Source organism: Diaphorina citri, unplaced genomic scaffold (genome assembly GCF_000475195.1).
Source record: "Diaphorina citri unplaced genomic scaffold, Diaci psyllid genome assembly version 1.1 scaffold554, whole genome shotgun sequence".
Lineage (NCBI taxonomy): Eukaryota > Metazoa > Arthropoda > Insecta > Hemiptera > Psyllidae > Diaphorina > Diaphorina citri.
In genome coordinates this window covers 273,559-290,660 of record NW_007377988.1, presented here as the reverse complement: position 1 = coordinate 290,660, position 17,102 = coordinate 273,559, and the positions used below count along the sequence as shown (strand labels likewise).

The 17,102-nt window shown below is 38.0% G+C and overlaps 2 protein-coding genes, 3 long non-coding RNA genes and 1 pseudogene across 5 annotated transcripts in view; 3 read left to right on the top strand and 3 right to left on the bottom strand.

Annotated features, from left to right (window-relative positions):
- LOC103510043 (ras-related protein Rab-10) overlaps positions 1 to 2,207 on the bottom strand; it is an 8,147-nt gene extending 5,940 nt beyond the window's left edge. The window contains exon 1 of the mRNA XM_026824209.1: positions 1,885 to 2,207. Within this exon, the coding sequence (XP_026680010.1) occupies positions 1,885 to 2,011 (127 nt within the window). The 5' untranslated portion in view covers positions 2,012 to 2,207. The remainder of the gene's footprint in view (positions 1 to 1,884) is intronic.
- A 477-nt stretch (positions 2,208 to 2,684) lies between these two features.
- LOC103510015 (ATP synthase subunit d, mitochondrial-like) lies at positions 2,685 to 4,719 on the top strand. Its single transcript, NM_001297695.1, is given in 3 exon segments — positions 2,685 to 2,806; positions 3,975 to 4,143; positions 4,465 to 4,719. Coding segments are annotated over 3 exon segments (546 nt in total).
- A 167-nt stretch (positions 4,720 to 4,886) lies between these two features.
- LOC103510017 lies at positions 4,887 to 5,427 on the bottom strand. Its single transcript, XR_003391733.1, has 2 exons — positions 5,235 to 5,427; positions 4,887 to 5,140 (listed from the first exon to the last, which is right to left on the bottom strand). It is a non-coding gene; the product is annotated as an uncharacterized LOC103510017 (long non-coding RNA).
- A 2,431-nt stretch (positions 5,428 to 7,858) lies between these two features.
- On the top strand, positions 7,859 to 9,153 carry LOC113467784. Its single transcript, XR_003391738.1, has 2 exons — positions 7,859 to 7,888; positions 9,026 to 9,153. It is a non-coding gene; the product is annotated as an uncharacterized LOC113467784 (long non-coding RNA).
- A 2,558-nt stretch (positions 9,154 to 11,711) lies between these two features.
- LOC103510042 lies at positions 11,712 to 17,098 on the bottom strand (annotated as a pseudogene).
- LOC108252496 lies at positions 14,781 to 15,625 on the top strand. Its single transcript, XR_003391735.1, has 2 exons — positions 14,781 to 15,216; positions 15,296 to 15,625. It is a non-coding gene; the product is annotated as an uncharacterized LOC108252496 (long non-coding RNA).
- Positions 17,099 to 17,102: the final 4 nt, after the last annotated feature.

Here is a 17,102-nt window from a genome sequence, read left to right as displayed (position 1 = left end):
TAATTTTTTTAGTTTTTTAAAACCCTGAATTCTTAAATAGCAGCCAAGCCATACTTCTCGAGGTTGGTCCAAAGGAGACTTTTGATCTAATTTTTATAAATAACCTCCCTACAAAGTTTGATTGACTTGGGCCGAAAACCAAAGTCCTGAGAAGAGTGAACATTTTTCAGCTTTTTCAAAACCTAAAGTCTTGAATATCGGCCGAGCCGTACATTTCTTGAGGTTGGTCGCAAGGAGACTTTTGATCTACATTTTATAAAGAACCTTCCTGCAAAGTTTGATTGACTTGGGCAGAAAGCTAAAGTCCTGAGGAAAGTGAACATTTTTTAGCTTTTTCAAAATCTAAAGTCTTGAATATCAGCCAAGCCGTACATTTCTCAAGGTTGGTCCCAAGGAGACTTTTGATCTACATTTAATAAAAAAAACCTCTCTGCAAAGTTCAAGGAATGGAAACTCTTTTTCAAAGATTTGGTTTTAAATGGCAGCTGAAGTCTAACTGCATAAAAAAAAGGTTGTGTTATTTCTTACTTTTTCAAAAAAATATTCCTTTCTTTCTTGTAGCACAAGAAAAGTCAGAAAAGGGCCACTCATCATACTTCGTCTTACCTAGAATCATTTTCTCAACATCTTCATTAGCATGTTCGTCTATGTTACGTAACCACTTCAATATGTTATCAAAACTCTTCTCATTTGTTATATCATATACAAGCATAATACCCATTGCACCACGATAGTATGATGTGGTGATTGTGTGGAATCGTTCTTGACCAGCAGTGTCCCTGGAATTTAAAATAAAGGAGCTATCTCAGTAAATGTAATAGATGATGGACCATTTCACAATACATTGTGACAAGAAACATCACATTACATGAGAACATGAGAACAATTTTGCAGGTTTTTATGGAGGAGCAAGAAACTATTTTTTTTTCCTTTTTTAGAGTGAAATAAATAATGGAAGAGGTGAACAGCCAGAATGCAACATGGATTTCTCCTAATTGTGACATACTAAGATGAAAATCAAAGGTATAGGCCTATTTTTTCTTGTTCAATTATGAGGAAAGCGGGAGGGAAGAGAGTCCATTTTACCATATTTGAAGCTTGATTTTCTTTCCTTTCAGATCAACTGTTTTGATTTTGAAGTCAATTCCTGAAAACCAAAAGAAACACAATATCGTTAGACATGAAAAAAATAAATAATAATGATGAAAATTACAAATGCAATACGTATTGACGAATTTTGGCCTCAAAAAAAAAAAAAAAAACAATAATTTTATTACAAAGAGTTCAAGAATTTGGCATGTTCATTTTCTTAGCAGAACTGTAATCAATTTCTTCTGATATGCATATCTATACAAACAGAGAACAGTATGTTCATTATTTTCTTTGTCACAAAAATCATTTCTTTTTTTTTTTTTTCTTCAAAAACTGGAGTCCAATGTGTGGCTCCTTTATATTGTAAATCGGTAGAATTAGTCATAATACAGGGTGCTTAGTGTGAGTTGTAGGCTATCATTTTATGACACACCCCTAGAAAATTCACTTTTTTCCCTAAAGAAAATGTCAATTTGCAGTTCCAGGAATGAATATATCAAATATTAATCAATTCTGTGTTACAAAACCAATTAAAGACAAAAGAACACTTGTATTAAGTACATGACTTTATCATCAAACTGTTGCATACAGTTTCATCAGAGTAGTTCAACCATGACGAGGAATTTTTCACTCAGCATATTGTAACAGAGAGTCATGTCTTTATCATCAAACTGTTGCATACAGTTTCATCAGAGTAGTTCAACCATGACGAGGAATTTTTCACTCAGCATATTGTAACAGGGAGTCTTATTCCCGATGAAAGATGCATCCCAAGAAACAATCTCTACTTACCTATGGTTGATATGAAAGTTGTGTTGAAGGCATCATCTGAGAATCTGAACAGAACACAGGTTTTTCCAACTCCAGAATCCCCAATGAGTAGCAGTTTGAACAGAAAGTCATAGGTTTTCTTTGCCATGATAAATTGCTAATTGAAAACTATTGAATTCGACCAAATGCGGGGACACCAACAAGTTTTCTCTTTTCAGGAAAATCACAGTTTCCACTCAGTCTCGGATAGTTCACTTTTTCTTTTATCTGTCTACCTATCTTTCTATTTTTTCACTTTCCACTGAAAATTTTCTGGTTTATTTTTTTGTTTTTCTTTTTTCCATTCGAGTGTGACGTCATTTTCATTTTTTATTATTGCAATGTTGCCAATTTGTATAATGGAGCTTTTAAAAAACGCCCAATAAAATTTTCTTTCAGGCAAAAAATTTAAATGAAAATTATTATTTATGCACAGAAAAATATTAATAAAGTAATGAAAACCCTTTAATTACAAAAGTTTCTGGGTTAAAATAAATTCAAATAAAGTAAAAACATTTTCCTGCTCACTATTCGCCTGCCATAAACTAACGGGAATTTAGCTAAAAGTGGAAATTTGGGTGTAGGGTGTACACAAGCCGCTGATCTGCTGCAAACAAAAATTAGGAAGTCCTTTCAATTTTCATTTTATCAGCTGATATTTTGTAAATAAAAGACTTGTCGCCTGTCGAGATCTCGCTGAAAGTGACCTCTTATCAAAAAAGTAAAAAGGTCTATTTTTCCCTGAAAGTTGGTGTTTTTTCGACAATTTTCCAATAGTAACCATGGCTGCTAGACGTTTTACTGGTAGTAAAATCAACTGGTCAGAGTTGACATCCAGACTCACCGATGCAGACCGTCCCAACTTCAACACCTTCAAAGCCAAATACGATGGCTACCTTCGCAAGTAAGCAATCAATAGTTTCGCCCTCATACTTAGGTCCTGAAAGATTAACATGAAATCACAAAAAAAAAAAAGAAAAGTGAAGCGGAGAGCATAGAGCATTAAACACGTAGAGAGAGGCAAATAATCCATCCTTCATAGAACAGAGAGTAAAAAAATTCTGCTCTCTGTTTAACTTTGGGAGTGATTGAGCCAAGCCCATTGGGGCCTCATCCGGGGCCTTTTTCCAAACAAGACATATGTACAGTTCATTAAACCACCAGTCAAGTTTGAGGCTTTTGGGAGGCTTGTAGAGGCCCAAGCAGAGTTGAAAAAAAACTCAACTTGGAGGAAAAAAATCAATTGAAAAAAAGGGGGGATCATATACATATAGCTCGAAAAAAATTCAATTCTGCTGTCTGGTGGGTTCATAATCAGAGCCAAGGATCAGCTTGCCAGGAGGTCACACAAGTACGCTGGCTCAGCACGAGACGAGAGGAGGCCGAAAAACTCGACCACCCCTCTGGTGTGCAAGCCAGTGTGATGTGACCCACCCAATCAGTCTCGTCATCAGTGTCATCATGTTAATAAGACCACCAGATTCAAACACGATGCAGACCGTCCCAACTTCAACACCTTCAAAGCCAAATACGATGGCTACCTTCGCAAGTAAGCAATCAATAGTTTCGCCCTCATAGGTCCTGAAAGATCATGAAATCACAAAAAAAAGAAAAGTGAAGCGGAGAGCATAGACTGCATAGAGCATCAAAATCAAACACGTAGGGAGAGGCAAAGAATCCATCCTTCTTAGAACAGAGAGAAAAAAAAAATCCATGATCTGCTCTCTGTTTAGCCTTAGGCATAGGTGCAGAATGCAGATGGATGAGGTAGATTACCCTTCAGGTAAATGTAATGTTTTGGGCTGTTCAGTAGTATAGTACCTTCTCACAGTAAAAAAATCTGTTTAGCCTTAGGCATAGGTGCAGAATGCAGATGGATGAGGTAGATTACCCTTCAGGTAAATGTAATGTTTTGGGTTATTCAGTAGTATAGTACCTTCTCAATATCCTTTTGGCCTAGGAGCCCATGGAACAAGGTTAGGAAGTGGCTGGTTGCCTGTGCCAAAGATGGAACACTCATCTTTACTTAGACTAGCAGAATGATTCCTTATTAAAACCTCTTTTCTTTACAGGGTGTCAGCACTTCCTGAGGCTCCACCCAAAATTGATTGGGCTTTGTACAAGAACAAAATCCCCGTTCCTGGATTAGTTGATCAGTTCCAGAAGCAGTACGAAGCTCTTCAAATTCCATTCCCTCAGGACACAGAAACTGCCAAGATCAACGAGGAAGAGAAACAGACTGTAAGTACCTACCTAGTTTGTGGTCTTGATTTTCTTTTATTTATTTTATAAATTATTTTTGAGGTTTGATAGCTGTAACCACTGAGGTCTTATCATCCAAAAATCCAAGAGAGGACAAGGTCACAAGATAGAAAAAGCCAACTGTTCTAAGAACAAATCTTAGCTGTTTAAGATGAAGTTTGCCCTGAGTGGGAATCAAACCCATGACCCAATGCCTACAAGGCAGGTGCACTACCCTCTAAGCTGGGCTACACAATGTTTGTCTCCTAAATAATATCACACTAAAGCAGTATTTTAAAAATCTGGCTCTTTTCTTTATAGATGGCCGAGATCAAGAAATGGATTGAGGAATCCCAAGTCCGCATTGCTGGTTACAAGAAGGAAATTGAAGATGAAGAGGCTCTGCCTCCAGTCAGTGAAATGACCATGCAGGAATACTGTCTAGCATATCCTGAATGTGCCTACGACCCAGAGAAGCCAACCTTCTGGCCTCATGATGAAGAAAATCAAATCACAAAGGAAGATGAAGAATGGTGGGAAAAGAGACAGAAGAATCTGGTTGGTGGAGACCACTAAATTGAGTTTTTGTTTGTACTGTCTGTTAGAAGAAAGCAGGAACACTTGTGAACAGAAACATTTTATGATCTTTCTAAAATAGAGAGAGGAAAAACTTATAAATTAGATTCATAGATAAGAAATAACAGGTAGCCCTAGGCAGAGACCACTAAATTAACCTGAAACAACAGAAACATTTTATGATCTTTCTAAAATAGAGAGAGGAAAAACTTATAAATTAGATTCATAGATAAGAAATAACAGGTAGCCCTAGACAGAGACCACTAAATTAACCTGAAACCAATACCTAATCTTATGTTGATGAGGGAAGATTTTAGGAGTACATTAACCATTTTTAAAATAGCTAAATAAATGAGAAGATCAAAAAGTAATGGTCATAAAATTATGATTGCCTCTGATTTAGGACAGGCAAAGCCTGTACCTAAATATGATGTTGGCTAAATAAATGAGAAGATCAAAAAGTAATGGTCATAAAATTATGATTGCCTCTGATTTAGGACAGGCAAAGCCTGTACCTAAATATGTTCATTCAAGCATTTAATATTGCAACAATTTGGCCATATGAGGTACTTGTGCTGGGCAAAGTACCTATCTCCATTCAGAAACAACATATTTTCTGTCAAATGGTTTACATGTTCTTATGGTAATCCCATTATGAAATATATTTACTTGATGTTTAAATAACTCTTTGTTTTATTCACCCTCCTCTTTTTTATTCCATCCTTCCTTTATTTAAAAAAAGGTATAGGGGTGGGCTATTGTATTCGCTTCGGTGTTGTCTGTCTGTCCCCATAGAAGGACTTATGGTCGACCTATATATCAAATTAGAGGTCTTTTTACCAGGAACACAAAAGTGGTGGTGCAAATTTTGTCCAGAGAACCATAAAGCCAAAAAACCAAAATGAGCTCTGATCTTGAAATTTGTCATGATGACCTATGAACTCAAAGCAAGAAAATTTTAGATAACACAGCATAATGTGTGTCTTCGAGAACGCTATGAACTAATACTAGAGTTTACTAGAGACTTCTTTCCCAATCATCAACATCATTTGGCGCAGTCCTGTGTGGGCTTTGACATCCGTCACAACTCGTCTCCACAATCCTCTATCGGCCATTAGACTTGCTGCTTCTTCAATGTTCATTTATTGCCGATCTTCATTCCCAATAGTTTAATTACCTATTACTTTTTTCTTTGTGACACCAACCTCAGTGGTGCCGTGGTTAACGCGTTGGACTTCGGATCTGGAGGTTGGTGGTTCAAGTCCATGACAAGTCATCCAGGTGTAATAATTATTGGTTTGAGTGTTTGTGTGTGTCTGTGCATAATGTGTGTCTTCGAGAACGCTATGAACTAATACTAGAGTTTACTAGAGACTTCTTCCCCAATCGTCAACATCATTTGGCGCAGCCCTGTGTGGGCTTTGACATCCGTCACGACTCGTCTCCACAATCCTCTATCGGCCATTAGACTTGCTGCTTCTTCAATGTTCATTTTTTGCCGATCTTCATTCCCAATAGTATAATTACCTATTACTTTTTTCTTTGTGACACCAACCTCAGTGGTGCCGTGGTTAACGCGTTGGACTTCGGATCTGGAGGTTGGTGGTTCGAGTCCAAGACAAGTCATCCAGGTGTAATAATGGGGGAACGATATTTGTGACAAGCATTTAAGTATGCTTAACACAGATAAAAATTCCTTTGTTCTCTTTGTGACAGGCGGTGGTGGTAGCTATGACAGTGAGCATCACAATGAGCATGGCCATAGTCACGACAAAGGTTACAAAGACTACAACGAGTATGATACCAAGGAGAAGAGCAAGTACGGGAAGGAAGAAGACAAGGGCTTTTACAACGGGAAAGATGGCCATAAGAAACACCACTACAATGAAGGGGACAAATATGGAGAGCATCATAACAAAAAGAAAGGTAACGGCAATGATAATACTAACCGGCAACAGCACGTTAAATGCATCAGTTCCTGATGGTTCATTATAATTAAGTAATGGCCATCGCGTGCTGTCGGCTTTTCCTGGCTCCATTCAGGGTGGGCAGGTGGATTGTTGCCAAATGGAGGGTAAAGCCACTAAAGCCCCCGTCACTAAACATCTTAGCACTTACACAGTGACGTTCAACTCATTGAAAGTCAACCTTCGCAAAATAGTTAGGGGTCTCAGTTGAATCATATTTCTATGGTAACAGTGGTAGCTCAGATTTTTACTTTTCTTATCCTATAGGAAGGAAAGTAATGTAATTTTGTAAGTTATGTTATGTTCTTTCTATGGTATGAAGTTCACACTTCACACCATGAGGTCTACCTACCTGATAAACAGGGAGAGAGCATTATCATTACTTTTAATGAAAGTAAAACACCAAGTTGTATAGTACATAGCTCTCTTACATCTGTTCTTCTTTTCACTCCCATTCTCTTCAAAACTCTTACCGCGACTCTCTCCCTTTCTCCTCCGTTTATCATTTCTTTCCTTTGTCTACTCTTTCTCCTTTTCCCTGCCTTTCCCTTCCCCTCTACCTCTCTACACTTCTCTCCTCTTTCTCTTCTTCCCTTTTCTGTTCTCTTTCCTCTTTTTCCATACAAAGTTTTCTGGTTTTCATTTTTTATTGCTCTCCCACGGTTTTGAGATATTCTTTTCTTTCTCCCTCCCTCCCTTCCAATCTCTTTTCTCTTCCCAGTTTTCTTTTTCATGAGATTTCGATATGACAGAAGGGAAAAAGTTACTTTTTCCCTATTGTCTTCATTTTTTATTCCCCTTAAAAGTGTCTATGTATAGCATTGCTAAGACACGTGGTGAGCTAGTTACCTGAAGCTCTGTGAGTTAATTTACTCACACCCTCCCTCCTATCCAATATTGCCAAGCCATTGTTATAAAAATTTGATTTTTAAAACAACTAAAGATTACCCATACCTATACATACTGATGAAATTGTGACGTGCCTTTATGGAGATTCATTTTGAAAAGAAGAACACCAGTAACTTATACTAAGAATCAGTCATGAATCAAGGAAAGGACGCAATCAAGGATAAGAATCAAGGTTGAACGGCAGAGATTGCCCTAGGCAATAATTTCGCCCTTTGTTAAATTAATAGTCTACATACATCACAGATCAAGGGTAAGAATAACTGATGGTGAAGAACATCATGGATTTGATAAGGGTAATAAGAATCAATATTCAAGAATTTTATAGTAAAAATTTTTAGAACCGGTTCTAACAGATGACTCTTGTCACTCTTGTTATCTGTAATTTTATTCTAAGCAGATGATCGGATCGGTACAATTCAATATCACTACGAGATGTTGAAATTTCTTGAAGCAGGTTGGCTTTGGCCCAGAGTTCAAGGTTGGGGTTGACCTAAAGGTTTGGCTGATGAGACTAGGACCATGGATGGATTCCAATGGAAGACCATGCCATCTAGATTCCTCAATGCCGGACGCTATCAAGGTGTGTCCAAACATAGTTGACCGGCCGTCGATCGACGAGATGAATCTGTGTTATCCAGGCGGTTCAGTCGACATCGAACGGTGGCCGGTCGACTATGTGTGGACACACCTTGAGAACATGTACAAATACAGAGATTAGATATAGTCTTATTGCGCCTGAATATGATTCCAAGTATGCAATAAGCACAGCATTAGCAAACCTTTTCTTCTTTAAGAACAGGCATGATATGTCCGATATCTTGCGAACAGGCGTGATTTTGTCCAATAGTTTCAATCTAGTGCGGGATTGAGATGGGTGTTCTAGAAACTAGCAAGCATTCTTCCAATTCTTTCTCTTCTAAGTTGTCAAATATGAAACTCTTCAACCAACGCATGGTACCTTTATACTTCCCTTATCATTTTCTTGTGCCAAATAAAAGTTTCAGCCATTGGTTTGAGTGTTTGTGTGTGTCTGTGCATAATGTGTGTCTTCGAGAACGCTATGAACTAATACTAGAGTTTACTAGAGACTTCTTTCCCAATCATCAACATCATTTGGCGCAGCCCTGTGTGGGCTTTGACATTCGTCACGACTCGTCTCCACAATCCTCTATCGGCCATTAGACTTGCTGCTTCTTCGATGTTCATTTTTTGCCGATCTTCATTCCCAATAGTTTAATAACCTATTACTTTTTTCTTTGTAACACCAACCTCAGTGGTGCAGTGGTTAACGCGTTGGACTTCGGATCTGGAGGTTGGTGGTTCGAGTCCAAGACAAGTCATCCAGGTGTAATAATGGGGGAACGATATTTGTGACAAGCATTTAAGTATGCTTAACACAGATAAAAATTCCTTTGTTCTCTTTGTGACAGGCGGTGGTGGTAGCTATGACAGTGAGCATCACAATGAGCATGGCCATAGTCACGACAAAGGTTACAAAGACTACAACGAGTATGATACCAAGGAGAAGAGCAAGTACGGGAAGGAAGAAGACAAAGGGTTCTACAACGGGAAAGATGGCCATAAGAAACACCACTACAACGAAGGGGACAAATATGGAGAGCATCATAACAAAAAGAAAGGTAATTTCAATGTCTAAAACAAAAAGAAAGGTAATGTTCAAATTACCTGGCGTGACCTTGCGATAGGACGTTGAATGCTTGATTTCCCAATGGATCACTGAAGGCAACGTAGTACGTTGATGGTATATAAATGGGTGACCATTTGGTCAATCCCGCACTGGCTTTTCCCGGATCCACTCAGGGTGGGCCGGTAGACTGTCACCCAAATGGACGGTAAAGCCCCCGTCACTAAACACCTGAGCAGTTACACAGTGACGTTCAACTCATTAAGTCACCCCAAAGTGATGAAACTAGTTTGCAAACTAGCAATAGGAAAGTCACACCAAAATGATTTAATCTATTAAATTAGTTCGCAAACTAAGTGGAGACCTTAGTTGAAACATTTTAAGCTCCTATGGTAACCGTGGTAGCCTGGTAGCTTCAGACTGGAAGGTTCTCTCTGCTCCCTCTCTCCTCTCTGTGATATCTCCAAATATTTCAACATGATTTTTTTTTTCAACAAGAGTTTACATTAGAGTATTTAAGATGACCAAGGAGTCTTTCCTATGTAACTTTTCACGAGAAATCAATCGGTGTAAATGTAAGGGTTCTAGGAATGATGGTTCACGAAATATGCGCTTGTAACAAGCCAATATCAAAAAAATTCGAAAGTTATATCCATTTTTTTTACACCAATAATTTACGAATTTAGGGCTGTTTGCCCCTACACCCAAGCCTGAGTGGTCTTTTTGTGTCCGGCGTTAAGTTGATTACCGAAAAGCTTTTATTGGTATCTAAAAGAATCTCCATTGAATACAAATTATGTATATTCTGTGGAACAAAACCGTACACAGATCGTCACCTATGTTAAGCTACGCCGAGCAAGGCCAATAAATGGATGGGTGACTTAAACCTTATATTGGGAATAAAGGGAGAACGGGTGATTTTAAATCATTACATGAAAGTAAAATCAAAAAATCAAATCAAGAATGATAATAAACTGAATATTAAACAAATTAATCATTACATGAAAGTAAAATCGAAAAATCAAATCAAGAATAATAATAAACTGAATATTAAACAAATTAGGTAGGTACTGATCAAATAAACTACAGGCTAAATAATTCCCGGAGGGACGGGCCCAGCTTGTTTCTCCAATAATTTAGGCAATCTCTCTTTTAGGCTAAAAACAGAGTGGGGCAGATAGCATTGAGCAGGAAGTGATGACTTCAAAGTCCATTGAGTGTAAAAAGCTCTATGCTCTCCCTTCCATTGTTTTTTAGCCTTGGGCATACCCATGTCTGAATTCTAGCCCTGTACATACATAAGTGACAATTCAAGACACCAGCCTAGTTAGCTTGATTGGTAGCAATGGTAGCTCGTCTGCCTTGTAGCACTAGTTGTTTTTTAGCCTTGGGCATACCCATGTCTGAATTCTAGCCCTGTACATACATAAGTGACAATTCAAGACACCAGCCTAGTTAGCTTGATTGGTAGCAATGGTAGCTCGTCTGCCTTGTAGCACTAGGCCGCGGGTTTGATTTTATGCTAATGGATAAGGTTCATTCTCGACCAACCAGCTTTCTCCTATCCTGTCTTCGGTTTTGGGACACTTAAGACCTTAGCAGTTCAGTTCCTTCCCTCTGTCAAACCTCATTAAAAAAAATATCAGGGACGGGTCGCGACTTTGTGCCTCCATCTGTAATTTTCGCTAGTATCGCGTACACAAGCAACGATTTTCCGTATTACCATCTCACTCTCTTATGTTTTCAAGTTTATATAAATACTAGAAGTAGAATAGGTGACACAGTCAGGAATAGGGTGATGGTATAACAGATGTCATCATAGTAACAACTATTGTCCAAATGGGTTCATCATTTTGCGCCACACCAGAGGTTTCAAAGACTAGAAATTCTTTACAAATTTTCGTATAAAAATGTACTCAAGTACACTTGGTAATCATTCGTATGCCACAAGAAAAAGAAAGCTCATTTCTGTGTTTAAACTAACCCTACAATACTACTGGTCACTGCTTATTTATGACAGCCCCCTTTTGTGGCCATTTTCCACTGCTGTGGCTGCTGAAACTCACTGATACTCCTCAACGAAAGACCCAGTTTAACAGTTTAGGTACCAAGATCTCCCCACATTAACTACCCACTTAGCCACAGTCAAGTACACTTGGTAATCATTCGTATGCCACAAGAAAAAGAAAGCTCCTTTCTGTGTTTAAACTAACCCTACAATACTACTGGTCACAGCTTATTTATGACAGCTCCCTTTTGTGGCCATTTTTCACTGCTGTGGCTGCTGAAACTCACTGACCCTCCTCAACCAAAGACCCAGTTTAACAGTTTAGGTACCAAGATCCCCCCACATTAACTACCCACTTTGCAAAAAAAAAAAAAAAGCATCACTCACCTTTAAGTACGTAGTCTCGTTCTTGCTGTGATTTGTCTCCATGGATCCCAACAGCGTTGCCACAGAAAAAAAAGCATCACTCACCTTTAAGTACGTAGTCTCGTTCTTGCTGTGATTTGTCTCCATGGATCCCGACAGCAGCCCAGCCGTAGTTCTGGATGCTCTTCGTGATCTTGTCCACTTTCCGTTTGGTCTCGGCAAAGATGATGGTCTTGTTTTCGTCCTTGGAGCTGATGTCATTGAGCAGGCCAAACAGTTTGTTTTCTTTCTCGTGTTCTGCGCACACTTCTACGACCTGTGACCATTGTGGAAAATATAGTTGTTTATTTAGCCAAACAGTTTGTTTTCTTTCTCGTGTTCTGCGCACACTTCTACGACCTGTGACCATTGTGGAAAATATAGTTGTTTATTTAGTAATTTAGGTGGTATTGATGGTTGCAAATGCTAAAGGAATGGGTTATTAGGGCATTTTCCTACACCCCTTTAAATGATTTCCCAATATGACTACTCAACTGTTTTCAAAACATATAAAGCAATGCAATACTAAACTTAAACTGTTAAGACACAAGAATTACATGCCATTGTCCCACCTAACTTGTCGAAATAAAGTACTACAAGTGCTACTTAGTGGCATTCAGAAAGGTAGGGTGATGGTATAACAAGGTCATCATAGTGAAAACTACGCCAATAGAGGTTCATCATAATGCCACAAAAAATGGGACCCAAAAGTTAATAGGTATTTCAATACTATTCGAAATTCTCCGAGGTTGAAAATTGAAATGAAAACAAAGCCGATGATAGTAATAATAAAAAAAAAGTTTGATCTGTTTGGGCATTAAATAAAAAAAAAAAGAGGGAAAGTGAATCCGTATTTTGTGCGACTGTTTTCTTATTGAAAATACACTGTGGCAGCGAGTGTGGACGTCCAAAGCGGAATCTCTTTTTTGCCCCCAAAAAAATCTTTTTTGTTCAAAATAAATTCGTGAGATGGCGCCACATTTTATATTCAATGATGGGAAAAGTTACCCCTATATGAGCAATCTATCCCCCACTTACGGTACCTCACAGAAAATTCAACAAAGAGTTGATAATACAAATTTCCAAAGACAACCAAATTTTTCGCCTGTGCCACTGTAGCTTTCAAGTTTGCTCAATTTCATTCAATAAACAAGGAGAGCATTCCAAGTTCGAACTCGATAATTTTTCCTTGGCTTCCTCTTATCCATTAGAAAAAAAAACCCCAGCTGGAAAGAAAAACTAACAAAAGAAAATCAACGGCTCTTTTTCATCACTGAAATGATAAAGTTAGGCAAGGCATTCAGAAAGGTAGGGTGATGGTATAACAAGGTCATCATAGTGAAAACTACGCCAATAGAGGTTCATCATAATGCCACAAAAAATAGGACCCATAAAAGTTAATAGGTAATTCAATAATATTCGAAATTCTCCGAGGTTGAAAATTGAAATGAAAACAAAGCCGATGATAAAAAAAAAAAGTTTGAACTGTTTGGCATTAAATAAAAAAAAAGAGGGAAAGTGAATCCGTATTTTATGCGACTGTTTTCTTATTGAAAATACACTGTGGCAGCAAGTGTGGACGTCCGAAGCGGAATCTCTTTGGTTTAGTTGATTTTAAATCATTACATGAAAGTAAAATCGAAAAGTCAAATCAAGAATAATAATAAACTGAATATTAAACAAATTAGGTAGGTACTGATTTAGGCAATCTCTCTCTTAGGCTAAAAACAGAGTGGGGGCAGATAGCATTGAGCAGGAAGTGATGACTTCAAAGTCCATTGAGTGTAAAAAGCTCTATGCTCTCCCTTCCATTGCTTTTTAGCCTTGGGCATACCCATGTCTGAATTCTAGCCCTGTACATAAATGACAATTCAAGACACCAGCCTAGTTAGCTTGATTGGTAGCAATGGTAGCTCGTCTGCCTTGTAGAACTAGGCCACGGGTTTGATTTTATGCTAATGGATAAGGTTCATTCTCGACCAACCAGCTTTCTCCTATCCTGTCTTCGGTTTTGGGACAATAAGACCTTAGCAGTTCAGTTCCTTCCCTCTGTCAAACATCATTAAAAAAAAAATATCAGGGACGGGTCGCGACTTTGTGCCTCCATCTGTAATTTTCGCTAGTACACAAGCACCGACTTTCCATACTACCGTCTCTTACTCTATGTTTAACAAGCTTCCAAACTTGCTTTACCTCACAGAAAATTCAACAAAGAGTTGATAATACAAATTTCTAAAGACAACCAAATTTTTCGCCTGTGCCACTGTAGCTTTCAAGTTTGCTCAATTTCATTCAATAAACAAGGAGAGCATTCCAAGTTCAAACTCGATAATTTTTCCTTGGCTTCCTCTTGTCCATTAGAAAAAAAAACTTCAGCTGGAAAGAAAAACTAGCAAAAGAAAATCACCAACAGCTCTTTTTTTATCACTGAAATGATAAAGTTAGGCATAATCTTTTATTATAAATGTCCATTTAGATAAATAAACAGTGAGGGCATGCTTAGAGCCAAATATATCAAGATTAGTTAACTTTCATACAACTTTTTTTTTTTGGTACAAAAAATAAAATAGCCTGAAAAGGAAATACTAATCCCTCCTACTCATATCAGGAGATTAGGCTGTATTCAGGGTTGGACTCTAATCAAGTCATGTTGATTGATCCAAGATTAAGAAAATCAAGGGTAGGAGGGATTTTTTTTTTGACCATGTGTGGAAAAAAAACCAACTTTGTCAAAAATTCACCAGGGCAAATTTGATACCTTGTCAAGCTCACTACTCAAAGTAAGTTTAAAGTAGTCGACCAACCAAAACACAACCTGTGTTATTTCACACATTCACACATGAACAAAAAAAGAAAAGAAAATAATTTCAACACTAGACGACTACGTTTGTATAACGATTTTAAAATGCACGAAAAACCTGAAAGTGGACCAAATTCCGGCTACCGATTACCACATTTTCAAAGGGGAGTAATGGAATTTACAGGGAGAGCTTGGAACCTACAATTCACGAGAACCAAAAGGGTAATACAAATTGAGGAGAAATTCAAAACTGGAATGCCTTGAAAAAGAAGAAAAACTTCTCGCACAAGTAGCCAGCCCACGCTCACCAAGCTTAAGAAACACGCCTTGAAAAAGAAGAAAAACTTCTCGCACAAGTAGCCAGCCCACGCTCACCAAGCTTAAGAAACACACTTGGTGAAAAACTGCATGGGTGGATAGAACTTAGGGGTAGGGGTAAAGGGATAGAACTTAGGGGTAAAGGGACTTTTCAGTCCTATGCTGGTAGTATAAACAAGGTATAAACAAACTTAACTAGAGAGCAACCTTAGAAGCTCAGAGCTTGAGTGAAGGGTGCTCAATCGATATCCAACTTTTGACAAAACTACATGCTACTTTACTGGGAAATTTCACAGAGGACGAATAACTACAATGGGGGGTGTGGGCTCTCAAAATGATTCAATTGAGAGAAATACAACTATAGCCAGGGTAACAAATGGTAGAAACCCGCGTACTCAACGCACGGAACGGAGAGAAATATAAACACAAAATCTTATGGAGTAAGGTACATATAAAAGGGACCCTGGGGAGAGTAGGAGACAAAGGTTAGAGAGAAATATAAACACAAAATCTTATGGAGTAAGGTACATATAAAAGGGACCCTGGGGAGAGTAGGAGACAAAGGTTAAAAAAAAAAGAGTAAATTAAACCAATAAGGAAAAAAATAAAATGTGATCACAAATTGCAAAAATTAGAAAATGTACACGACAGGGAATTTCCCTCCCTCTCTCTCCTTTTCAATCTTTCCCCATGATTTTTTCTTCTTCCAAAGAGCCCGACCCTGAATGTCACCTATAAAAAAAGGCATCCTTCAGGTTTTGGTTCAAAATCCTCCAATCTCTAATGATTTTATGAGGGTACATTCAAGATCAAGCCCTGATACTAAGGAAAAATCACTCATCTCCCAGAAGGGGTATAAATGTCCATTTAGATAAATAAACAGTGAGGGCATGCTTAGAGCCAAATATATCAAGATTAGTTAACTTTCATACAACCTTTTGTCCCTTTAAAGAATTATTTGCCCTACGGTAAATTTCATCCAAGTGCATTACACTAGCAATCTCTCTATAGCTAATTAAGGGGCTGTGTGTGCAAAATGATCTCAGTGTCCTATTTTCTCTTGAAAGGCGTTATTTAAAAATGCCCCTAGAGGTCGGGTCGAAAAAAGGGAAGAGTTTCCACCAAGGAAGAATAGAAAGCAAGCTATCTGGTTCTTGCTTTTGTTGAAAAAAGGGAAGAGTTTCCACCAAGGAAGAATAGAAAGCAAGCTTTTTGGTTCTTGCTTTCTAGGTTTGATAGAGGAAAGATATTGTGAACTGACTTACCTAGACCACGAGCAGCGACATCAGTAGCAACCAGAATTCCGGCTCTACCATTTCTGAACTCTGTAACAATCACAAAAAGAAAAGAACTTTAAACTAGGAGTTCGTTGAAGGAAAAGAAGCAACACTCCAGATCGAAAACTTGTTTCTCATTATTTTAGGTGGAGGTTGACACAAGTCAGGAATAGGGTGATGGTATAACAGATGTCATCATTGTAACAACTATTGTCCAAATGGGTTCATCACTTTGTGTTACAATCCACCAATAGAAAATAAAGCATCAACATAAAGTGAAGCTATTTTAAGGAGTTCCTAGGTATCAAATTTAAATAAATACTAGAAGTAGAAGGTTGACACAAGTCAGGAATAGGGTGATGGTATAACAGATGTCATCATTGTAACAACTATTGTCCAAATGGGTTCATCGTTTTGTGTTACAATCCACCAATAGAAAAAAAAGCATCAACATAAAGTGAAGCTATTTTAAGGAGTTCCTAGGTATCAAGTTTATATAAATACTAGAAGTAGAATAGGTGACACAGTCAGGAATAGGGTGATGGTATAACAGATGTAATCATAGTAACAACTATTGTCCAAATGGGTTCATCATTTTGTGCCTCACCAGAGGTTTCAAACAGTCAAAGTGTGAGTAGCCTAGCTTTGTTTATTTGTTTTGAAATGAGAACCAATGCCAATCAAATACAAAAGACCTTGTTTAGACTGCATATGACTACTAGCTTCCACAACAGGGCATGTAATAATTATAATGTCTGGACTTCCTCTTATCCTGTCCTTATTCTAACTTTGTTATGACTATAATAAGACCTCCTATGTTACATTCCCACTATCAAAACTCTTAAGAAATGAAAAAATTCCACTTACCTGTTGAATGTTGTGATTGGCAGACAGGGTGAGGGAGCCAATGTTGATTTGGATGTAGGAATCAAGGAAGTCTTCAGCAAGCTTTTGCACCTCCCGTGGCCAGGTGGCGGACCACATGAGCACTTGTCTGTCAGGCTGAGGAAGAAGAACAGGAAGCAAAAAATTCATTCGATGAGCACAAGAAAGT